The 25,132-nt window shown below is 47.0% G+C and overlaps 1 protein-coding gene across 1 annotated transcript; it reads left to right on the top strand.

Moving 5' to 3' along the window:
- The first annotated feature begins 4,663 nt into the window (after nucleotides 1–4,663).
- On the top strand, nucleotides 4,664–24,875 carry LOC113267633 (eukaryotic translation initiation factor 3 subunit C). The gene is made up of 21 exons (XM_026515701.4): nucleotides 4,664–4,755; nucleotides 4,887–5,026; nucleotides 6,885–6,950; nucleotides 7,053–7,242; nucleotides 7,634–7,759; nucleotides 7,957–8,011; nucleotides 8,134–8,243; nucleotides 8,649–8,776; nucleotides 14,373–14,532; nucleotides 14,902–15,005; nucleotides 15,465–15,606; nucleotides 15,808–15,933; nucleotides 16,069–16,162; nucleotides 16,983–17,173; nucleotides 17,376–17,600; nucleotides 21,426–21,789; nucleotides 23,854–24,013; nucleotides 24,109–24,174; nucleotides 24,264–24,351; nucleotides 24,445–24,607; nucleotides 24,705–24,875. The coding sequence occupies exons 2-21, from the start codon at nucleotides 4,926–4,928 to the stop codon at nucleotides 24,785–24,787; spliced, it is 2,742 nt and encodes a 913-aa protein (XP_026371486.1). The 5' UTR covers nucleotides 4,664–4,755; nucleotides 4,887–4,925; the 3' UTR covers nucleotides 24,788–24,875.
- Nucleotides 24,876–25,132: the final 257 nt, after the last annotated feature.

Genomic DNA, 25,132 nt, shown 5'->3' with positions numbered 1-25,132 from the left:
CCCAGAACGCCGGAATCACGCCCTGAGCCGAAGGCAGACGCTTTAACGACTGAGCCACCCAGGCGCCCCCCAGAGGGGAGTCTTAATTCCACCCTTCTCCTTCCCCTTTGCTTGTGCTTGGTCCTCCGTCTCCTCTCAGGCCATTCCCCTCTTACAATTATAATGTATCCCTTTGATCAACATTAGAAAGTAAGACAGTGTATCCAGAAGAGTCTTCTGTGGCCTCGGGATTGAAGGATCTGGTTTTGGGGACCTCACTCTGTCACTAGCTTAGCCACCAGGGGCTCTTTCAGAGTTTGGGTTTTCTTGTCCATAGGATGAGATTAGCAGTAGCTGCTTTGCCTGCCTACCTACAAGTTTGTCATGACTTTCAAATGCCTGTATGCATTTGAAGTTCCTGTTCAAATGCCAGCAATGACTAACACCTTTCGGCTTGCTGGTTGCATTATTACAGGCATTCAGGAACGATCTGCCAGGGAAAACGTGACGCCCACATGAACTGTAGGCACCAGACTGATCAAAGCTCTGCCAGGGTATCCTTCCTGCTCCGGGCCCATTAAGGACCCCATCAAAATCTAAGCAGTAACAAAATTCGCCCATTAAAAACGCCCATGTTACGCTTGGCTCCAGTTATGAAGCCTAGTTAGCCTCATAAAGGAAGAAATTCTCAGGTTTTCTTTCCTCTGCTATCCTAGTCACAAGACTAAGCTGTGGTAACTCAAATAATTGTCAGGGTCTAGCTCTGAAACAGAGAAGCTCTCAACAGTTCTGATGGCCATGAAATAATGTTTGTGTTGGAATACAGGCTAGCCGTGGGATCTTGGGCAAGTCACTTGACCTCGTAGGGGTCAGCATCCTCTTTTTTTTTTTTTTTTTAAGATTTTATTTATTTATTTATTCAACAGAAAGACAGCCAGTGAGAGAGGGAATACAAGCAGGGGGAGTGGGAGAGGAAGAAGCAGGCTCCCAGTGGAGCAGTGAGCCCGATGCAGGGCTCCATCCCAGGACCCTGGGATCACGCCCTGAGCAAAGGCAGACGCTTAACGACTGAGCCACGCAGGCGCCCCTCAGCATCCTCTTCTGTAAAGGGTTGTTGTGAAGACTTAAAAGAGGCTTTCATCAAGAGGAGTGTGAGGAAATGCATTTTATGGCTCATGATATAATGGTACAGTGGTCTGCCATGAAAAAGAATGAGAAAGGTCCACATGCCTTATACAAAGAGCTGCAAGATATGTGAATAATGAAAAAAGATACAGAAGAGCGCAAAAAGAATGCTATGATTTGTGTAACGAAAAAGGTGAGGATATACATATATTCTATATCTCTATTGATATATCTCCCTGTATAAATATAGATACATAAAAAGATATAGATATATGAGGGGCGCCTGGGTGGCACAGCGGTTAAGCGTCTGCCTTTGGCTCAGGGCATGATCCCGGCGTTGTGGGATCGAGCCCCACATCGGGCTCTTCCTCTGGGAGCCTGCTTCTTCCTCTCCCACTCCCCCTGCTTATGTTCCCTCTCTCGCTGGCTGTCTCTCTCTCTGTCAGATAAATAAATAAATAAAATCTTTAAAAAAAAAAGATATAGATATATGTATGTATGTGTATCATAAGGATTATATCAGTGAGGATCTACCAGATACCTAGCTATCTATATGTTTATTGATATAAGCCATAGCCATACACATACACACATAACTCTGTATCCTCTTACATATCTTAGCTATATATACAGAGAAATGTGTGGAAGATTAACACTGTAACCCAATGATTGTGTTTGCCTCTGGGGAGAGAAACTGAGGAACTGGGAGTCAGGGCTGGGAAAGAGATTTCTTTTTTTTTTTTTTTTAAGATTTTATTTATTTATTTGACAGAGATAGAGACAGCCAGCGAGAGAGGGAACACAAGCAGGGGGAGTGGGAGAGGAAGAAGCAGGCTCCTAGCAGAGGAGCCCGATGTGGGGCTCGATCCCATAATGCCGGGATCACGCCCTGAGCCGAAGGCAGACGCTTAACCGCTGTGCCACCCAGGCGCCCCTGGAAAGAGATTTCTTCTTCCCCGTTCATTCCTCTGTATCATTTACATTTTGTAATGTACATTTAACAAACGTAATTACATTTTGTAATTGTGTCCATGTATTAAGAGAAAGATCGTCCATGTGAAAGGGCTTGGCACACACTAATATTTTGCCTTAAAAATATTTGTGGTTGAACCATGAACCTTGTTCCATTAAGACCTCCATTTACCCAGGAGGTCCTGAGTGTGTTTTTTAATTTTTCTTAAAAAAAAAAAACTGCACCAAATGTGGCACGTGGTATCATATTACGTTGTGACCACACTGGGTGGACTGTGGGTACATGGATGCTCATTAGAATAATCTTTATTCTTGGGGTGCCTGGGTGGCTCAGTCGGTTAAGGGTCCTGGGATCGAGCCCTGTGTCAGGCTCCTTGCTCGGTGGGGAGCCTACTTCTCCCTCTCCCTCTGCCTGCTGCTCCTCCTGCTTGTGCTCTCTCTCTCTCTTGTTATCTCTCTGACAAATTAATTAACTGATTTTTAAAATCTTTATATAAAGGGGCGCCTGGGTGGCAGAGCGGTTAAACGTCTGCCTTCAGCTCAGGGCGTGATCCCGGCGTTATGGGATCGCGCCCCACATCAGGCTCCTCTGCTGGGAGCCTGCTTCTTCCTCTCCCACTCCCCCTGCTTGTGTTCCCTCTCTCGCTGGCTGTCTCTATCTCTGTCGAATAAATAAATAAAATCTTTAAAAAATCTTTATATAAAAAAGAATAGTCTTTATTTTTGTCTCTATGCTTGAAATTTTTATAATAAAAAATTAAATTTAAGAAGCCCGCTGGGTAGTAAGTGGAGAGGGTTACAAGAGTGGAACTTCGGGGTGCGGGGAATCTGGCCACGTCCTGTTTTTGATGTGAGTGCTGGTTATACAGGCGCGCTCACTTTAAGAAAACTCATCGAGCTGTACCCTTATGACCAGTCACTTGTCTGAATCTATGTTACACTTCAATAAAAAATTCATTTAAAAAGCCACCCCACCTCCCTGTTAAATTGAAATTTTCCATAATGACTTAGTAAAGGATTGGTAAAAAATAGAGTTCAATAGGATTTTTTTTTTTTTTTTTTTTTGCCACTCATAGGGTGTTGGGAGTAATGGGAAGCCACTCTAAAATCCGTAGCCTTCCTGTAGTGTGAATTGGCATTTCTTCATCTTCAGTGACATTGATTTTTACCTCCCTCCACCTCCTTTCCCCTTAGGAGTTGCTGTGCGTTCCTTTTCCGTTTGGGGAGGTGAAGAGGTTGGTGTCAGAATCAAGTGGATCTGTGGGGAGGGAGGGAAGAAGGGAGGAAAGGAGAGAGAGAGAAAGGGAGACAGAGAAAAAGGGAAGGGAAGAAGAACAGAGGCGACAGGCCAAGACATGTGGAGAGGCCCTGCCACATTCTAACCCCAATGTACCCCAGCGTTCCTGCCTCCAGGATTTTCACACTGTTTTCTCTACCCAAAGTGGCCTCCTTCTTTCCCTTCAGTCTGCTAATTCCTACTTCTCTTTCAGGGGACCACTGTGCCTTCAATGCTAAACACAGGTCCAGAAATGCAGCAAATACTGAATGAACTACCTTTAAAAATGGAAAACAGTCCCTGTGCTGTTAAAAGCCCCGCTGATGGTTTCTTCGACTCACCTGGATTTAAATCCACAGGCCTATAAGGACCTGCGTGACCTAGTACGGTCTACTTCTATACTATTAATGCCTGCTCGCTTCACTGATAACACACAGGCATTCCCTTTAGTCCCAGAACCTGGCCGAGTTCATTTCTGCCTCAGGGCCTTTACACTTGCTGTTTCCCTTCCCTAGACGAAGAGTTGGGAATGCTCTTTCCCTAGAAGACCATCTGCATGGCTCCCTTCTTTCTGTCATTTGGATCTCAACTCAAATGTCACCTCTTCAGAGGCTCTGCCCTTCCTATCTAAAATAATCTTCCTGTCTAACCTGTTACTTTAAAATCTTTATGGTGCTAATTACTATCAGAAATTATTTATTTACTTGTTTATTTATGCCACTTCAATAGAATATGAGTTCCTTGTGAAGTCAGGGACCATTTCTGTCTTATTCACTGGTGTAGTCAGTGCCTAGGACACTGCTGGTTCATAATAAATGCTTGGTAAATCAGTATTTGTGGAACAATGAGTGAATACTAGCTAATTACTTATTATATGTTTATTTTGTACATGGCACTGCCCTAAATGCTTCACATATACTAAGTCATTTAACTTTCACACAACCATTTTATAGTTGGGGAGAAAGAAGCACAGGGAGGTTAGGAAATTTGCCTAAATTCACACAAAGTGGCAGAGCCAGGATTTGTATCCAAGGTCTAATTTGAAGTTTGCTCTAAGCCTAGCTCCAAAACCTAGCAGCTCATCAGCGTTACGTGGGCGCTTTTAAAAAAAAAAAAAAGGAAACTCCTGGCCCTGAAATTCTGATTCCGCACGTGGTGGGTAAGGTTGGGTATCTGCGAGTAACAAAACGTTGACAGTCGGCTTTGAGACTCTCCAGGCTCCGCTCTGCCCGCCAAGGTTACATCAGGCCTGTCCCCGCCCCTGCGTGGCGCGAAGACCACTGGGAGTTGTAGTCGCCGGTATAGTTCGTCATTGCCTCCCGGAAGTGACGTATAGGTCCCATCTTCCCTCTTTTCGCGTTTCCGGCGTTCCGGCTACACGGTGTGACTCGCGAGCTCAGACGGTGTGTATTTCTTGGGCCTTGTCTTTTGAGGAGGGGACGCAGATCGGGGTGCTTACGGGGATGGTGAGAGGTGGGGGTCGGGAGGTGGGGACCCTGACCCCTCCTTGTCTGTGACTCCGGCTTTCCCGCAGGTCCGGCCGCGCCCGCCGTAGCCCCTCAGTGCCGTCGCCATGTCGCGGTTTTTCACCACCGGTTCGGACAGCGAGTCCGAGTCGTCTCTGTCGGGGGAGGAACTCGTCACCAAACCCGTCGGGGGTAACTACGGCAAACAGTGAGTGGGGGGCCTGCGCCGTAGTGACCACTCGGGGAGTGCGTAGTTCGGCAGGCTCCGGAAGGCTGCGTATGTGGGAGGGAATGCAGGTGGGGGCGACGACGAGGTGCGCAAGGACGCGGCGAGAGCGGGTTCTGGGGATGTCGAGAGTTTAAGGGACCAAAGCATTGTTGAAGGGACAGCCCTTCACGCCTCAGGGCGCCGTGAATGTGGGAGTCTACCCGCCGGGTACAAGGTGATAGAGTCAGAAGAGATTGCCCACTGGCTGGGTCTGTTGCATCAGCTTTTTAATTGGCCTGCATGTCCGTGGCCTCTCTACCACCGCTCCTCCGCTCGGCATCAGACTCCGAAAGTCCTAGTTACTTGAGAGCTGCTCGATGTGGCTCTGAAAGCCCAGCCACCTGGTACTGCGGGCTGGCTCACCATCATCTGTTATTTTCCTCTCTTTGATATTCACTTAAATACCCTTCTCCTGGGGTGCCTGGGTAACTCAGTTAGTTAGGCGTCTGCCTTAGGCTCAGGTCGTGAGTCCATGGTCCTGGGATCGAGCTCCACAGAGCTCCACATCGGGCTCCCTGCTCATCGGGGTATCTGCTAATCCCTCTACCTCCCCTGCTTGTGCCTGCTTGGGCTCTGTCAAATAAATAGATAAAATTTATTTATTTATCTATTTTTAAAGATTTTATTTATTTATTTGACACAGAGAGAGAGAGAGAGAGGGAACACAAGCAGGGGGAGTAGGAGAGGAAGAAGCAGGCTCCCAGCGGGAGAGCCTGATGCGGGGCTCGATCCCATAACGCGAGATCACGCCCTGAGCGGAAGGCAGACGCTTAACGACTGAGCCACCCAGGCGCCCCTAAAATAATTTAAAAATAAGTAAATAAATACCCTTCCCCAGCTCTGTAAATTAAAAATTGTTTTCACTTTTTGAAGCAGTGGACTGTTTCTCGAACTTCCTTCATACATGCCACTTGCACCTTTTCTATATCCCTGTACCACTGTTTAATAATACATGTAAATATGCACATATGCCCATCGGAATATGATTTTATATTATTGCCACAATTGGAAAACCAATAGCACTTATTCTAAAATACAAAATAATTGGAAAATTAATAAAATGAAAAGAAAAGAGATATATTGCCATCTGAATGTTGTCTGTGGTCTAGTCTCTTAAAGAAAAGTGCCAGGAGGTGTTAAAGCCATTAGGACTTTTTCCTTGCCCTTGGCCTCTCCCACTCTTGCAAACATTGGTTTCTATGATCTAATTCAAGTACCACCTTCTTAAAGCCTTTTCCATTCATTCTAGCTGAAGTACCCTTTTTTCCTTGACTTCTTTCAGTACTTAGTTACTTGTGTTTTCATGTAATTAGTTTTCTGACCCAGTAAGTAAATACCTGTTTATTTTATTTATTTATTTTTTAAAAAGATTTTATTTATTTATCTGACAGAGAAAGAGACAGCCAGCGAGAGAGGGAACACAAGCAGGGGGAGTGGGAGAGGAAGAAGCAGGCTCATAGCGGAGGAGCCTGATGTGGGGCTTGATCCCATAACGCCGGGATCACGGCCTGAGTTGAAGGCAGACGCTTAACCGCTGTGCCACCCAGGCGCCCCCCTGTGTTTATTTTTGAGTAGATGGAATGATCATCCTTGTATGTGCAACAGTGTTTGACAAAAGGGCATACGTGAAGTAGGTGTAAATGATTAAGTTGTGTATGATGAGGCTTTGAAAGGAAGCATCAAGTATGATGGCCTGAATAATTCCATTCTTTCTGCTCCATCTGAGAAGGGAAATAGAGATCACTTGAAAAGACCGGAGCAAGGAAGGGAAGTTAATGGTCTTTGTTTTTTCGAACAGGCCATTGTTGCTGAGTGAGGATGAAGAAGATACCAAGAGAGTTGTCCGAAGTGCTAAGGACAAGAGGTGAGGCCATGGGGAGGCCAGATGACGGGGAATCTCTGTAGCAGTCATGGGTTTTCTGGTGTTGGTGGGCATATCCAATGTGGTTTTGGGCTCCCAACCCAGGTTTGAGGAGCTGACCAACCTCATCCGGACCATCCGTAATGCCATGAAGATTCGGGATGTCACCAAGTGCCTGGAAGAGTTTGAGCTCCTGGGAAAAGCATATGGGAAGGCTAAGAGCATTGTGGACAAGGAAGGCGTCCCCCGGTTCTATATCCGCATCCTGGCTGATCTGGAGGACTATCTTAATGAGGTGTGATTCCTGTGGGTTCTGGAGGATCCAGAGGGGATTGCGGACCTGGGGCCTGCTCCTAACCCACCTTCAGGGATCCTGTCTCCTCTTGCTGTACATACAGTACTTCCTGGAACCTGAGAAAAAGGGGGGTGAAGCAAGGAGAGGGACCTTTTTTGGCCAAGAGTTTTAATCATATTTATTTTCATACTCTTATTTGTGATTTTTTTTTCTTGGTGGTGACACACAGAGAATCTTTAAAAAAAAATAAGTTAACAAATACAGTTGGTAAGCAGTACAGGTGGTGTACAGATAGCAAAACTCATCATGGTTGTGGTGAAGCCTGGCGGTTAGGAAATACTGCTTAGTCTCACATCCCTGTTCTCCCTTTCTTCCCTCGGCTGTCCTTTAGCTATGGGAAGATAAGGAAGGGAAGAAGAAGATGAACAAGAACAACGCCAAGGCCCTGAGCACCCTGCGCCAGAAGATCCGAAAATACAACCGAGATTTCGAGGCCCACATTACAAATTACAAGCAGGTGGGGATGCTTGAGGCAGACTTTCTGAACTATGGGGACAGTGACGCCCTGAGCAAGACAGAAGAGCATTTGCAAATGGAAGGCATGCCTGGAGAAGGGATCAGCATGCATGTCTCTGGGGTGGAGAGGGAGGTTGGGGAGGATGGGGTGGTGGTTGACAGGCATCATTAATTATTCTCGCATCTCACTTGGTTAAGAACCCTGAGCAGTCTGCAGACGAAGATGCTGAGAAGAATGAGGAGGATTCAGAAGGTGAGGGGGGGCCCTCACTGCGCAGGGTTACAAGTCCACAGTCGGGGGGTTCCCTTGGCATGCTTTCTTGGTTGCTCCTCCTCGCTCTTCACCACTCTCTTTTCTCTCTCCTTACCCCCCAGGCTCTTCAGATGAGGATGAGGATGAGGATGGAGTCAGTGCTGCAGCTTTCCTGAAGAAGAAATCAGAAGCTCCTTCTGGGGAGAGTCGCAAGTTCCTCAAAAAGATGGAGGTAAGAGCCAGGGCGAGACTACGAAGTGTGATTTGCCTGCCATGGACTATTCTCAGGTTCCTGGGGAGAAGACGACTTTCAGAGCCCTAGGCTTGGGAGGGGCGGGGTTTAGTAGATTCTGGTTTGAGTAAAGCTTTCATCTTGGATCAGAGCACGGAGCTACCTGGAACCTGGAGCACTAGATTCGGGACCCAGGTCTGCCCCCTGGGGAGCTGTGTGTTCCTGGAGCAAGTCTGCACTTCTCTCTGGGTCTTGGTGGTCCAGTCCAGCGCTTCATATTGCTGATTCATGAATATTCACTCTTGTTCTGCTCCTGAAAACCCCTGGAACTTGGGTCAGTAGGGAGAGCAGGGAGACTAGTCAGTCTCCCCATTCTTTTCCTACTGATTCTTTTATTTCTCTAAGGATGATGATGAGGATTCGGAAGATTCAGAAGATGATGAAGACTGGGACACGGGTTCCACGTCTTCTGATTCTGACTCAGAGGAGGAAGAAGGGAAGCAGACAGTGCTGGCCTCACGATTCCTTAAAAAGTAAGAAAAGTGGTGGTGCATAGGGCTGCAGCGGGAAGTGTAGGAAGCCCACAGTCGTCTTGAAGGTGGTTGCTTCTTCCGTGAAGTGCTTTTACGTTGTCTGGGCCAGCGGAGGGGTCTCGGGCAAGTATGTTGGGTGGCTATGGTCACAAAGCTAGTGTGTCCTGAGGATGGGATTTGAAGGCCCCTGAGTCGAGCGTTTAACCGTGAGATGACTCCCTGCACGTGGGGTGTATGTGTCTTTCTGGCACCAGCTAGCTGTGCAGTGTCGGACGGTTTGCTTTCCTTCCCCAGTCTTCCATTTTCGCATCTGTAGAATGGGTTACCTGCTCCTGGCTCTGAGGAGAGCTGAGAGTGATTTGTCGGGCAGCAGTTCAGCGCAGGACCAGCCGGCAGTGTGGCTACTCTCGTCACTCTCCCTGGGAACTGTGTCTTATGTTAGCATGTAGACTGCAGCAAGCCTTCGTGAGCTTTCCCAGGACAGTCTGGGAGCGGGGGAGGAATCTGATTTGGACTCCGGTTCCGCCCCTTAGTCCTTTAGTAGCCATCAGCTTTGCTAAGTTACGTAACCCTCATCATAGGCTTCCGAGTCTTCCTCTGAAATCAAGGTGATGCCTGCCCCTGTGTGCCCCAGAAGGGTTCCATATCACGCCCTTTGATAACAGTGCTGCTGCTTACGGAAACGGTTGCTGTGGTTGGGGGTTCCTCCCCTGCTTTGAAAAGTTGGGGTTGTGTTGCTTCAGGAAGTAGTGAGTTCCCTGGCACTGCAGAGGACTAGACACAGCCGTTTGTTGAGAAGCCTTTTTTACTCTGCTGCACTTGACTGGTCAAGCCCAGGAAGCATGTGTATCTGATATGTGTTTGTTTATAACGCTTCTAACACCATACGTGTGGGTTTGGTTTTTTTTCCTCACACCTTCTGGTTCTCAGCTCTCTGGACACCAACAGGGTGTTCAACACGCAGTTCAGTTCTGAAACAACCCAGAGTGATTGCAGACCCCACAGGTTAAGGGGTTCTACAAGACTGCCCCTACGTCAGAAGCCAGTGGCAAGTCCCAAGGTTGGCTCCTGTACTTCTGACCAACCAGCTATGAATTCAGAGTTTCCACAACCCCCTCAGTTTCGATAATTGGCTAGAACAACCCACAGAACTTGGGAAAGCACTTTACTTGGAATTACCCATTTATTTTAAAGGGCTTTAAAAGGGTATAACTCAGGAGCAGCCAGGTAGAAGAGATGCACAGGGTGGGGTGTGGGAGAACAGGCCCAGAGCTTCCATTCCCTTGCTGGGCACACCACACTCACAGCACCGCAGTCCGTTTACCAACCAGGAACTTTCCAAACTTCATCATTTAGGGATGTTTGTGGAGTTTATGACATAGGCATGATTTGAGTAAGTCATTGTTCATTGATGATAAGCTCAATCTCCAGCCCTTGTTCCCCTCCTAGTGGTCGCAGAGAGATTGAAAGTTCCAGACCTCTATAATCATGCCATGGTCTTTCTGGCAACCAGCCCCCTCCCTTTCCTTGGGCAACCACTGAGTTGCTTTCTATCTCTAGATAAGTTTGCCTTTTCTAGAATTTCATGCAAATGGAATCACACAGTAGGTTACTTGATTGGGAGGGATTTGGCTTTTTTCACTCAAAGTAATTAAGGTGAATCCTATCTTCTATTTTCTTTCTCACTCTTTTCTACTTTCTAAGCCATTTCTAGATAGTATTCTTTTTTTCCCCCTGTTGCTCAGTTTGTTTCCCTCTAATGGTTTGGGAGTTACGTGCTGTCCTTTTAGAGATTACCCTTGATTTATATTTTTAGCCTGTGAAATTTTATTTTGTATACCTAATCAAAAAAAAAAATCTAAAATTAGATTGAGTTAAAATTCCAGTTGACCGAAGTTGGGTTAAACCATGGGATCCTCAGAAGTCTTTGACGTTGAGTTTGATTTTATGTCAACAAATAATTCAGAAACACTATTTTACTTGTGTCACGAGACCAGTTTTTAAGGTTGATTTCCAACCAAGGCGAAAGCAAGATTTATGTAAGAGGAAAAAGAACAAGGAGAGAGAAACCACAGATGGTTTGGGAACAGTGAATTTTGATCACACGTTTTTTTCTCATTAGCTATCTAAGCCAACCAGGGTTAGTGTTAGTAGTTAATGGGTTTTCTAGAAGCGTGACCGTCTGTTTCCATGGTGTCTGCCAGGATCCTTTTTCAGCATCTCCATATTAAATCAGTCTATACCCTTTTCCTCATCAGATTTTCTCAGCTTTGATATTTTGGTTAAAACAAGCACAGAAAGGAATGGGTTTAATCTCAGGAGCTTCCATCTCTTTTTGGTGTGCGGTAAGGCTGTCCAGCAACATTAAGGCACCTGGACATCAGGTAGTGGGTTGGGCAGAAAATAGGAGGCCAATCACAGATGTTATAAGAAACTTAGAGTCTGTATTCTATTTAATTTTTTAATCAGGATAAGCCTATCTATGGGAATGCCTTAAAGAATCAGTTTAGTGAACTTTTAAACCAAGTGGACTTTTTTTCTCTTTTTTTCAAGTGGCTTTTTTCTTTAGTGCCCAAGCCTGGGGGAGGGGGGCAAAGGCAGAGGGAGAAGCGGGCTCCCGCTGAGCAGGGAGCCCGATGCGGAGCTCGATCGCAGGACTCCAGGATCATGACCTGAGCCAAAGGCAGCCACTTAACTGAATGAGCCACACAGAGAGCCCCTCGAGTAGCTTTGTGCTTAATTGACATATTTTCCCAAAGTATCCAAGTGCAGTAAGATGTTATTCGTTGTACATCTTTATTATAGTCTTGGCTGACTTTTACAGTTTTTATTTAGGGTTAATTAATTCTTAACTAAGGAAATTATTAATGTGAGTTTGGGGCTAAAATATTGATTTAACTTGCTATGTGGACATCAGAGGTAAATTACAGATCACACATTAATGTTTTCGAATTTGTAATTGGGGTAGGAATTCTTAAGTACAAACCGATGAACTCTAGTGTCTTGAATCCCTTCCGATAAATTACCACGTTAGACTCTTAATCAAATGTGGGTGTTCTGAGGGTGAAATCCGAAGCCGGCACCTGTCCGTGGAGGGCAAGGAGAGACCAAAGAAGAGACAGATGTCTCCAGGTGGGCAGGCGGCAGGTTTCATAAGCAAGGGGACTGACAGGCGAGACCTGTCTTGGAAGGCCTTGTAGTACATCTCTGCACCCACCCACCAGAATCAGACAAGTTTATGTAGAGCTCTTAACGGAGTAGTGTCACATTCACAGTCCAGATGGTCTTAACGCGTTACTCACGAGGCTGCATTCTTGAAATGACCCCCAGAGTGGGAATGGTGGGCAGAACGTTCATGGCAAGGATGGGGAGAGGGTAAGGGGTCTCCCGTTGCCCATGGCCAGCTCAAGGGTCAGCCAGCAGTTATGTCCTCTCGATGCCCTTCAACAATGAACAATGATGATTTTTTTTTTTAAGATTTTATTTATTTATTCGACAGAGATAGAGACAGCCAGCGAGAGAGGGAACACAAGCAGGGGGAGTGGGAGAGGAAGAAGCAGGCTCATAGCGGAGGAGCCTGATGTGGGGCTCGGTCCCATAACACCGGGATCACGCCCTGAGCCAAAGGCAGACGCCTAACCGCTGTGCCACCCAGGTGCCCCGATTTTTTTTTGAAACTTAGATAATTAACTGTTGATAAGGTCAGCAGTAGAGAAAAAAAGCAAAAAAAAAATTAACATGGCGTAAAAGAGAAGGAAAACACATAATAAAACGTAATTCTTTTGTCTTGATTGTGAACCTTGATTTGAAGGTGTATTGGAGGAAGTTACCTACCTCTGGTACCATGATTGGCCTGTGGAATTTCACAGAGATACTGCCTACTTCTAAGAGTTACTGGCTTCTGAAGGCCTTTGTGTGTGTGTGTGTGTGTGTGTGTGTGTGAACGAACCTCAGGATGAATCTGGTGGGACTGGATGTCCAGATTGTTAGGATCCTAAGCAAGCGTGTGTAGGGGCTCTGGATCAGTAGTTTTTCTTAAGAGGGCATGGAATCCTTTTCAGCGTAGCTTTAGGGCTTACTTCTGTTGGTGTCTCTTAGTATCTTTTGTCTCTTGTCTCTTCTATTTAATAGAAGTGTATTTAGTGATGTCCCTTTGGGAAAGTAGCTTACATCAGTTCGATGTATAACTGAGAGGATAAGCATTAGTTTTCTAATTTTCAACAAGATGTGAATATGCCAAGGTGTAGTCTGTCCTAGGGGAGAGAGGTCAAGCCAAGTTTTAGTCTTCCAATTAGAATTTCATAGCGTGAGAGTGGCACCTGGCTGGCTCAGTTGGAGCATGCAACTCTTGATCTCGGGGTTGTGAGTTCAAGCCCCATGTTGGGTGTAGAGATGACTTAAAAATGAAATCTTAAAGAAAAAAAAAAAGGAATTTCATAGAGTGAGAGTTCATTGTTCATTGTGTTTTTGAAGTGTGAATCCCCATAACCTTAGGACTAGTAGTAAAATTTTAGGCCTGGAAAGATTAAGTTCTTTTGAAATTTAAGCAGCATTGATTTAAAAATAGCATTGGTTTTTGATCTTCTCAGAGCTTTAGGGATATGACTAAGAGGTTTCAGTTTAGTGAACATACTTCGTGCGGCTGCAAAGGATTTTACCTGTAAAGTGAGCTTTTGTCGTTAAAGAGAGTGTTACCATAGTACAGGGAGAAAACCTGCAAGCTGTTGCGTTCTGGATACATCCTTTGGCAAGTGAAAAAGTGATCCAGCTGGCAAACTTATAAACTATTACTAAAACATAGTCAGACCTTTTAAGCACTTAAAATGAAATTTATTGGTAGATGTTTAGATGGCAGTTGATGAGAATTATAATTTGAATATCTGTTGAGTCTGTCTGGAAAGATTTGTTCATCACTATCTATGTAAAGTTTGAGATAATTTGTCTCTGTTGTTGGGTTTATATTTCATTATATAGTATTAAAGTCTGGAGATGGTTTCAGACACCAAGTGGCCTGAGACTGCTTTGGGGTAGCCAGTGATGTTTTTCGCTTTTGTGGGGGAATTTTGTTGTCTTGAACAATTGTTTTTTAAATTTAGAATTTAGTTTAATTCTCATAAGCAGGAAGCAGTCAGTCTGGGAACAGCAAATTTTTTTACACTAACTTCAAACTGAGAAGTTGGTGGCTGGTGAAAAGATTAGATAGAGCAACTGGTAATAAGGAACAACTGTGTCTCCATGGATATAGTTCCTCTGGAAAACCTGAGAGGTTAGCTGTGGGGCAACATGGCAGGCTGTTTCTGTGTCTACAGTGGCCAGGTTGGCCCCTCTACCTTATTAGACCAGGCCACACTGTTCCCTTCATAAGATTTTCTTAGTGGGTGTGGTATGGTGACAGGCCTTGGTTAGTAGTCTGGCAGATTCACGTGCTTTATAGTCCTTGCTTTGGTTATGGTTATGGTTAACTTTAGTTCACTCTCATAGAATATAACTTGAACCCAGGCTTGATGGAGAAAAAGAGAAAGAAAGTTCATGGGAAGAAGAAGCCGCAGAGGTGGAGTGGGACTGGTTTTTCATCTTCTCCCATGTCTCCTGGCAGGGCCCCCACCACAGAGGAGGACAAGAAGGCGGCTGAGAAGAAACGGGAGGACAAAGCCAAGAAGAAGCACGATAGGAAATCTAAGCGCCTGGATGAGGAGGAGGAAGACAATGAAGGCGGGGAGTGGGAAAGGGTCCGGGGTGGAGTGCCCCTCGTTAAGGTGAGGGCTTTAGTGTTTTGTGGTTTTCTGTTTTTTGGGGTTTTTTTAAGACTTATTTATTTGAGAGAGCATGCGCATGTGCTTGAGTGGGGAAAAGGGCACAGGGAGAGAATCTTCAAGCAGACTCCTTGCTGAATGCGGAGCCCAGTGTGGGGCTTGATTCCATGACCCATGAGATCATGACCTGAGCCAAAACCAAGAGTCAGACACTTAACTGACTGAGCCACCCAGGTGCCCTGGGCTTTAGTATTAAAATGAATTGGAAAACTGTTTGGGAGAGCACACAGGTGCCCCCCGGTTGGTTTGGGAGGAAAGTTAGGGCAAGAATAGGTTTATCAGCTTGCACATGACAGGACATGTGTTGCCCAGGAGAAGCCAAAAATGTTTGCCAAGGGAACCGAGATCACCCACGCTGTTGTCATCAAGAAATTGAATGAGATCCTACAGGCACGAGGCAAGAAGGGAACGGACCGGTAAGATTCATGGGCCTGGACTGTGAGATTACAGGGTGAATGTTCTTTTTCTCTAAAACATGGTTGGAGGTTGGTGGGGCAGTAGCGCTGTTCGGGAAGATCTGTGTGTGGCTACAGTTGAAGGAATGGTATGCTTGGAACCTACCAGTCCATTTTCTGTCCTTTACTCTTCCTCTGATCTTAAACCAGTCACTTAAACTTGGGGATTATTTTCCAATCTGCAGAACGGGAATCTTCACTTTCTTTAATTATTTGGTAACCGAAGAGGAGGGCAGACTGTTAGCGTTATTGCTGTTTCTGTTTGGAATTTATAAAGGAGAAGCAAGTATGCAGGTGGTGAAGGTAGGGGGGTAGTGGGAATGACGCTGCCTTGCTTTGTCTGAAGAGGACACGCTGTGTGACAGGATGAGGTTTTTTGATTTGTCTCTGATGCCTCACCCCCTTTCTCCTCCCCTCCAGGGCAGCCCAGATTGAACTGCTGCAGTTGCTGGTTCAGATTGCGTCTGAAAACAACCTGGGGGAGGGTGTTATAGTCAAGATCAAGTTCAATATCATCGCCTCTCTCTATGACTACAACCCGAACCTGGCCACGTACATGAAGGTGAGGGCGATGAAGAGGAGCACCCAGAGCCGAGCTAGCTGTTTGGGGGGGTGGGGTGTTGCCTAGTGTCTTAAAACTCAGAGACTGTGGAAGCAGTCTTGGTAGTTGAAGGCCCCATGGATTCCTGGTGAGGGGGCTCTTCGGAGGCCTCGTGCGTCTTCTGCCTTCACGCCTCTTGACTGCCATCTGCTCTCTCGACAGCCTGAGATGTGGCAGAAGTGCCTGGACTGCATCAATGAGCTGATGGACATCCTGTTTGCAAACCCTAACATCTTTGTTGGAGAGAACATTCTGGAGGAGAGTGAGAACCTGCACAACGTTGACCAGGTACAGAGAGAAATTGGAGGCTATTTGGAGGTGTATGTTGTCTGCCTTGCGAAGGCTCAGTGGAGACAGAAGGGTCAAAGTCTGGCAGTGAGATCTGGGCTAATTTATTTGCTCCTCCTTTGTCTTCTTGTCCAGCCACTGCGTGTCCGTGGCTGTATCCTAACCCTGGTGGAACGAATGGATGAAGAATTTACCAAAATAATGCAAAATACTGATCCTCACTCCCAAGGTAAGCTTGGGCAAGCATGGACATCAGTGAGAGGGAAGGTGCAAGGAGTAAAACTAAGGGTTATATACTAACAGAGTGTCCGGGGAAAACCAGGCCTGCCTTACCCAGAATTCACACGGAGGGCCTGGGAAGATGCTAGGCCCCACTCCCATAGCTTCTAATTCAATAAGTCGGAGGCAGGGGGATGTCCTCCATATTTTGTATTACTTGCCTGTTCCCAGGTGATGCTGCCGTCTGGGGACTGTACTTTGGGAATCGTTGGGGTCTGGTCTCAGTCCACTTTGTTTTTTGGCTTGGATCCGAGGCATTTGGGTTGGGGGAAGTGCAGGGCATTTACTTGGTGAAATGTGAATGCCCACATGTGCCCACTAAGTCGGGTGTAGTGACAAACGAGGCAGCCAGAGGCCTTTCACGCTCCCGGGGCTTACATTTCAGTGCTAGAGAAAGACATTTCAACGGGTAAATAAAACGGGGCAATTGTAGGTAATGTGAAGTGTGCATTAGAAATTCAGATAGGGACCTGTGTTAGTGAGAGACGGGGTGGGGGTGGCCGCTGTAGATAATGGTTGAAAAGGCATCTTAAGGTGGGGGCCGTTTGAGGTAAGATCCGAACGAGGAGGACGAGTTAATCGGGAGGAAGTAGCAGACGAGCGCACCTGACAGGAGCAGGAAGTGAGTGGCCGGGGAGGCGATGGTGCTTTCGGGGCAGGGGGAGGAGACTGCGGACGGGCACAGAAAACACGCAGAGGTGGCGGGCCTGACGGGGGACAGGTGATGGGGAAGCCGGGTGCCCGGCTGAGCGGGGGGCTCTCCCCGCCAGAGTACGTGGAGCACCTGAAGGACGAGGCGCAGGTGTGCGCCATCATCGAGCGCGTGCAGCGCTACCTGGAGGAGAAGGGCACCACCGAGGAGATCTGCCGCGTGTACTTGAGGCGCATCCTGCACACCTACTACAAGTTTGATTACAAGGCCCACCAGCGGCAGCTCACCCCCCCCGAGGGCTCCTCAAAGGTGAGTCTTCGCGGCCACGTCACGGGGGGCGGGTGTCTGTCGGGACCTAAGGGCGAATCTGTCCCCTGGGAGTTCTCTGAGGCGGAGCAGGGAGGGTCCCTGGGAGGGACGGGAGTGAGGCTGGCCGGAGTCTCACCTTTGGTTGCTGAAGCCTGAGCCGTGGTCTCTGCCGGCTCTGCTAACAACATCCCGCCCCGCCCAGTCTGAGCAAGACCAGGCGGAGAACGAGGGCGAGGACTCGGCCGTGCTGATGGAGAGGCTGTGCAAGTACATCTACGCCAAGGACCGCACGGACCGCATCCGCACGTGCGCCATCCTGTGCCACATCTACCACCACGCCCTACACTCCCGCTGGTACCAGGCCCGGGACCTCATGCTCATGAGCCACCTGCAAGACAACATTCAGCACGCGGACCCGCCGGTGCAGGTAGGGTGGGAAGGGGAGACCAGGCCGGGCCCCCATCCTTGGGGCAGAATGGCTCAGCCGCCTTAGCTACGTATCTGGCCGGTGGAGAAATGAGCAGACACCTGGTCCTTCCCAGATGCTGACGTTCTCTGATCCTCCTGCCCGTTTGCATGTTGTGGCCCGTTCTGACACCACTAGAGGCCTTTGGATTGGAGATTTGGGTTCAGCAAATGTTTATGGTCCCCACCGTGTGTCTAGTTGAGAGCACTAGGAGGTATTTTAAAAGGTGAGAGGAACCTTAACAAGTTGTTAAACGAAGGAAAGACGGGACCCAGATGCAGTGTGGTGTGTTAGGACAGGACAGTGGGACAGCTGTGTGTGTGGCAGTGCCATGGGGACATTGTCATATGGGAGCGTTGCAGCTGTGTCTAAGTGCAGGTCCTGTAAATGTGTTTAACACAATGAAGCAATCTTGACGTGTAGGACAGTGCACATTGTGAACCTGAGAACCTGAGGCGAAGCCATGCGATGGCGGTTTTTAATAGCATTCCCGTTTGTCCTTTCTTATTCCGGTGCCTGAATTTATCTCGAGTTCTTGATCTGTGTTCCTCTTGATGGACTCCTGGTCTGTTTACAGTGTGGGGCTATCATAAAGAAGCTGTCATGAACATTTATAAGTCTTTGTGTGGCTGTACATTTTCTCTTGGGTAAATAGTTAAGAATAGAATTGCTGTATCAAAGTGTAGGTGTGTGTCCGTTTGCATAAGAGCCCAGAAGTAGTTACACCACTTTACACTCCTAGCGGAATGTGTGCATATTATACTTCTTGTTGATATTTGGCATTGTCGATCTTTTTAGTTTAAGGCACATTGGTTGTTGTTTAATGGTATCTCCGTATTGTGTTGGTTCATAGTTCCCTGATAACCCCTGAAATTGACCATTTTCTATTACTGGTTACCAGTCCTTTGTCGGATGAATGTTTTCCAAATATTTTCTTCCTGTCTCTGTTCTGCGTATTCATTTTTAACACGATGTCTTGTGGTATAGTCTAATTTAACAGTTTTTTCTTTTATGCTTATTATTTTTGGGGTCCTGTCTATAGAAATCTTCACAATTCACAATATTTTCTTTTTTGTTGTTGTTGTTAAAGATTTTATTTATTTACTTGACAGAGATAGAGACAGCCAGCGAGAGAGGGAACACAAGCAGGGGGAGTAGGAGAGGAAGAAGCAGGCTCACAGCGGAGGAGCCTGATGTGGGGCTCAATCCCATAACGCTGGGATCACGCCCTGAGCCGAAGGCAGACGCTTAACGACTGAGCCACCCAGGCGCCCCACAAAGATACTTTCTTTTTAACTTTTTTTTTTTTTTTTTGTGGAAGTCCTTAAAGGTTTTGGCTTTCACATTTAGATCTATGGTATGAAGTCAGGGTCAAGGACATTCTTTCCCCATCATACTGTTTTGGTGCCTTTGTGGAAAACCACATGAAAAAAACCATATAGCCTCATAATTTTAAGTGTGTTTTTGTTCTGTTCTGTTTCATTCATTCATCTCTTTGTCTTTGTGCCAGTCCCACACTGTCTTGATTTCTGTGCCTGTAAGTAAGTCTTGAAGTCAGGTAGTATGAGTCCTCCCACTTTGTTCTTTTTTTTAAGAATTCTCACAGAATTTTAGAATTTTCTTGTCAATTTCTACAAAAACGCCTGCTGGAATTCTATGGAATCTATAAATCAGTTTTGAGAGAATTGACATCTTAATAACAACATTGAACCTTTCAATCTTACACCTTATTCTTTAATTTTCCTCTGCAGTGTTCTGTGGTTTACCTTGTAGAAGTGTCACACGTTTTTTAAGAAATTATTCCTGAAGGGGCGCCTCTGTGGCTCAAGTCAGTTAAGCGCCTGACTTTTGATTTCGGCTCTGGTCATGATCTCAGGGTTGTGAGATTGAGCCCTGCACTGGCCTCTGCTCTGGGCATGAAGCCTGCTTAAGATTCTCTCTGTCCCTCTTGCATTGTCCCCCTCCCCCCCCCCCACTTTCTCTCCCTGTCTCTCTAAAAAAAAGGAGAAGAAGAAAGTATTCCTGAATATCATGGGTTTCAAAGCTATTGTAAACGTAACTGTTTTTAATCTCATTTTCTAATTGTTAATAAACTACTAGTATATAAAAATACAATTCATTTTTGTATTTTGGCCTTGAATGGATGCATCTATTTTGCTAAATTCACTTGTTTGCTTTAACTTTTCTGCTGAAATAATCATGTCATCTGCATACAGTTTTATTGCTATACCAGCCTTTGACTTTCCTTTTTTCTTTCTTCTTTTTTTAATTTTTACAAGATTTTGTTTATCTGAGAGAACACAAGTGGGAGAGAGGGGCAAGAGAGGGAGAAGCAGGCTTTCTGCTCAGCCCGATGTGGGGCTCAATCTCAGGACCCCAGGATCTTGATCTGAGCCGAAGGCAGTTGCTTAACCAACTGAGCCACCCAGGCACCCTTCCTTTTTTCTTTCTTTCTTGCCATATTGCAGTAACTCAAATCTCCACTACTTAGTGCTGCACAGACCTTGCCTCGTCCCCAGTCTTAGGGAAGCGGTCAACATGTTACCACTGAGTGTAACGTTAGCTGTAGTATTTTTGTAGATGCGCTTTCTCGGATTGACGAAGTTCTCTTCGGATCCTAGTTGACTGAGAATTTTTGTCCTAAAGAGATGATGAATTTTGTTAAGAGCTTTTTCTGCATCTACTGAAATGATGCAGTTATTTCTCCTTTATCGTGTTCATATGGTGAGTAACCATGATTTTAGATTTTTGTATCAGCTTTGCATTCCAGAGATACAGCCTGTTTGATTATGATCTGTTATCTCTTTTATATATGGCTGGACTTTGTCTGCTAATATTTTTTCAGGCTCTTTGCATCTGTGTTCAGGACTGGTACTGACCTGAATACTTTTATTGTCATCGATAAAGACTTTATCCGCCCTCCCCGCCCCCCAGAATCCATACTACCTAAAGTCTTCCCCTATCTTCATTAGTGGCAAGTCCATATTTTCAGTTGTCTAGGCCAGAAACCTCGGAGTCAAACTGGATGGTTTTTCTCTGACCTCCCTCGTCTGATTCCCCTGCCACTTGTGTTTAGAGTCTGTACCTGACCACTTCCCACTTCCACTGCTGCCCTCTGGTCTCTGCTTCTGCCCTTGTTTCCCTTCAGGCTATTGTAATGCAGCAGCCAGGGTTAACCGTGTTAAATCAGATTATATCACTTATTTTCTCAAAACCTTCACATGGTTTCCCATCTTAAAAGCATTAACATGGCCTGCGGGCCCGTGTGCTTGTCTGTCCAGTTTCTGCTCACATCTTTACAGTTCCAGCCATATCGCTCTCCTGGTTCCTTGAGGACACCAGCCATAGTTCTTCCACAAGGGCCTTTTTTATTGACCTTTCCTTTTTTCTAGAATACTCTTCTTCCAGATACCTGCAGGACATGGTCCCTTTCTTTCTGTCAGGTTTTTATTTAAACATTCCCTTCAAAATGAGGCCTTCCCTAGTTGTCCTATATAAAATTGTGAGTTCCTGCCGCCACCGCACAAGCTCCCTTCTTAACTCCCTCCTCTGTTTTATTTTTCTCCTTGGCATGAGTCCCCATCTGCATATTGGTTATTTTGTTCTCTGTCCCCTTATCCCTAGAACGTAAACTCCGTGGAAGGATGGGGACTTGACCGTTTGGTTCTCTGTCCCAGCCCATAGCCAAGTGCTCAGCACCTCGGAGGTGCTCGGCGTAGATTTGCCGACTGGATGAACAGCCTGCCTTGTGGTTGTCCCTTCTGAGTGCCTTGCTTTCGTTCGCAGATCCTGTACAACCGCACCATGGTGCAGCTGGGCATCTGTGCCTTCCGCCAGGGCCTGACCAAGGACGCTCACAATGCCCTGCTGGACATTCAGTCAAGCGGCCGGGCCAAGGAGCTTCTGGGCCAGGGGCTGCTGCTGCGCAGCCTGCAGGAGCGCAACCAGGAGCAGGAGAAGGTGGAGCGGCGCCGGCAGGTGCCCTTCCACCTGCATATCAACCTGGAGCTGCTGGAGTGTGTGTATCTGGTGTCCGCCATGCTCCTGGAGATCCCTTACATGGCTGCCCACGAGAGCGACGCCCGCCGACGCATGATCAGCAAGCAGTTCCATCACCAGCTGCGGGTGGGCGAGCGACAGCCCCTGCTGGGTGAGTGTGGGGCTCTGCAGTGCAGCTGGCTTTGCTCAGTCGTCCCTTGATGCCTTTTTTTAAGGTTTTATTTATTTGAGAGAGAGCACAAGCAGAGGGGGAAGGGGGACAGGGAGAGGGAGAAGCAGACCCCTCGCTGAGCAGAGAGCCCAAAGGGGGGGCTCCATCCCAGGACCCCGGGACCATGACTTGAGCCAAAGGCAGACGCTTAACCGACTGAGCCACCCAGGTGCCCTTCTTGATGCCTTTTTATTCAGAGGATTAAGACAAACTAAAGGAAATAACTTTCACACAAGATGATTCCATTTGATGCAGTGATGTTTCCACATAGAACCTAGAAACGTCCATTTACTCAGTAGTCTCTGTGGTCTCTTACCGTGGATACGTTGTCTTGGCTTACGTATTAAGCTCTTACTTACTGTCATTCTCCTCTTCAGTCTCTGTTTCTCAGCATTCTCTTTCTACCAAATTTATGATGTTACACACCCCCAGGGCTTTTCACAGTTCTTTGCCTGTAGAAAAAGTCCAGCCTCCTTAGTCACTAAGTTAAACTCTCCATGACCCGACTCCAGTGATATTTTTTATATAATGTAAACTTACATAGTACTTCTTTTGTGCCAGGTACTGTTTTAAGAAGTGTTTTATAGATAGTGATGCATTTAATTGTCATTAGTAATAACTCTGTGGTATGGGTACCATTATTATCTCCTTTTTTCCTGGTTAAGAAACTGAGGCTTAAGCAATAAGTGACTTACCTAAGTTTAACACAGTCTTACTAACCTTTTTTCCTATTTTTCCCTTCATAGACATTGTTTTTCTGCCAACCAAGTAGACCCTTGGCATTTGAGAATCTAACATTGGCTCCTTTGATCACTTGAAATCTGATCAATCAGTCCAGGATTGGGTGGTAGTGATTGCACTAGGAAAGGAATTTGAATCGTGCTTTGCCCGTGGGTTGGTGCCTGGAAGGACTTGGGGAGTGACCAAGCTTACGGTCTCCTCAGATCTGCCCTCCTCTGGTTGTGTGCGTGGTTGTGTTGCGTGCAGGTGGCCCTTTCACAGATTTTGTCTGCCTTATGTAGTGAAGCTTTGTCTTATTTTAATTGGAAAATTTACATTGGAATTCTGTATCTGCAGCATCGCTTCGGGCTCTCTGGCTCCCTGCAGTCCGCGCCTCTCTCTGACTGCCTGGGACCAAAAGGCAGTTTCTCGTTCAGCTCTGTGCTACTGTTGATTTTGCAGAGAAATGGTCTTTGAACCTCTAACTTTGCCTCTCTTAAAAGTGACAGAGTAAGAAGGGTAGTGTTCTCTTGCTTGTCCTTAGCCTTATTCATACGTTTCTCTTTGGGGCTGATCTGTTACAACTTTGAGCATGCTCCCTGTGCTAGGGTCTGCCGTGTTCATGTTTCTTTGCACCTGCCATCCGTTGCAGTCGTAGAGTTTTTGCACTTTTGTCGTCTACTCTGAACTCCAGTTACTCTTGTTTGCCATGTTTCTTTTCCTGGGTTGTCTTTAAAGAAAAATAAGCCGAAGCAGTGACACACACATAGGGTTAGATCATGAAGGTGGTATAAGAAGGAATGAAGCTTGGTAGATACAGTTCCAGTTAAGATATTAGAAATCTTTTTAGGTCAGGGCGCCTGGGTGGCTCAGTTGGTTAAGTGTCCCAACTCTTGATCTTAGCTCAGGTCTTGATCTCAGGGTCCTGAGTTCAACCCCCATGTTGGGCTCCACGCTGGGTGTGGAGCCTACTTAAAAAAAAGAAAAAAGGAAATCTAAGACTCTTTTCCTAGGAAAGTGTACATAAGGATAGACACAACAATTTGGCAGCATTGTCAAGGGGCTCACCAATCCCCTGAAGCATGCCATAGGCTGATTTAGTCTGAATAAATGTATTTTGATATTAAGTGATTTATACAATCACACGGCTATTTAATGGAGATCTGGGAGAGGCCCAGTCTGGTTGTTTGCTCTCCTGTCCCATGTTCCTCCTTGAGTGGTGCCTGAGGCAGGAGCCATGGTCCCAAGCTTCCCCTGGGCCCTGCCTCATTCCCAACCTTTCAGGTCCCCCTGAGTCAATGAGGGAACACGTTGTTGCTGCCTCCAAGGCTATGAAGATGGGCGACTGGAAGACCTGCCACAGTTTTATCATCAATGAAAAGATGAATGGCAAAGTGTGGGACCTTTTCCCCGAGGCTGACAAAGTCCGAACCATGCTGGTTAGGTGAGCAGAGAAGAGGGCCATGGTGGGTGGGGAAGAAAAGACTGGTTGGTCTCCTTCCCTGAAGATCTCCCGCCTTTTCTGCTTTCTTCCCACAGAAAGATTCAGGAAGAGTCACTGCGGACCTACCTCTTCACCTATAGCAGTGTCTATGACTCCATCAGGTAGGATGGGCCCTAGGATGGCAGAGGGGTCCCAGCTTTGTGGGCCAAGCTCCTAAGTGCTCCCTGCTCTCTGCCTTCTTTCTCCCCAGTATGGAGACTCTGTCTGACATGTTTGAACTGGACCTGCCCACCGTGCACTCCATCATCAGCAAGATGATCATTAACGAGGAGCTGATGGTAAGGGCCAGGGTGGAGAATGGGCAGGTGGAGTCATGGGGAGTTTGGAGTGGAGGTCTGGGTCATGGCCGTTCTCTGCCTCGCTCCCGTCAGGCCTCCCTGGACCAGCCGACGCAGACGGTGGTGATGCACCGCACCGAGCCCACCGCCCAGCAGAACCTGGCCCTGCAGCTGGCGGAGAAGCTGGGCAGCCTGGTGGAGAATAACGAGCGCGTGTTCGACCACAAGCAGGGCACCTACGGCGGCTACTTCCGAGGTCAGCGGTTCTGTCCCTCTGCTCTCCCAGGGTCCTGGCCCCCTTCCCGCCTCTTCACTGTCATTCACGTCCTCCTCCCCTCCCCTCTCCCCTGCAGACCAGAAGGACGGCTACCGCAAGAACGAGGGCTACATGCGCCGGGGCGGCTACCGCCAGCAGCAATCTCAGACAGCCTACTGATGGCCTCGCTTCTGTGCCTGCGGCCCAGACCATTCAGCCTCTCAGTCGTAGACCACACCCCGAGTTATTAAAGTTCTGTTTAGAGTTGTTACCGTGCCCGCTTGTCTGCATGTCGCCACAGAGGTGGGTTGCACACATTCATTTGCTAATTCTGTTTCTGAGTTCCTGCCACATGACGGGCACAAGGCTCAGGATGCAGAGATGACTTGTACGTATCCCTGACGTTAGAGAGCCTGCTGCTCTTTGACATTTGACAGAATGGTAAGTTCTACCAGGGCTTTGGAAGGCAGTGGTTGTGTTGAATAGGATGTGACTCTGGAGCGTAAATATCAGGAAAGCGTAATG

The sequence above is a fragment of the Ursus arctos genome, unplaced genomic scaffold (assembly GCF_023065955.2).
Source record: "Ursus arctos isolate Adak ecotype North America unplaced genomic scaffold, UrsArc2.0 scaffold_2, whole genome shotgun sequence".
In the NCBI taxonomy this organism is placed as follows: domain Eukaryota; kingdom Metazoa; phylum Chordata; class Mammalia; order Carnivora; family Ursidae; genus Ursus; species Ursus arctos.
Note: the sequence above shows the minus strand (reverse complement) of the source record. Positions and strands in the feature narration are given on the sequence as shown.

Excerpts from the sequence above, each read along its gene's own strand:
- LOC113267633 (XM_026515701.4), top strand. The coding sequence starts at position 4,926 with ATGTCGCGGTTTTTCACCACCGGTTCGGACAGCGAGTCCGAGTCGTCT. Across the intron at positions 16,163-16,982 it reads TACTGATCCTCACTCCCAAG|AGTACGTGGAGCACCTGAAG; the intron begins GTAAGCTTGGGC and ends TCTCCCCGCCAG. Across the intron at positions 24,175-24,263 it reads AGTGTCTATGACTCCATCAG|TATGGAGACTCTGTCTGACA; the intron begins GTAGGATGGGCC and ends CTTTCTCCCCAG.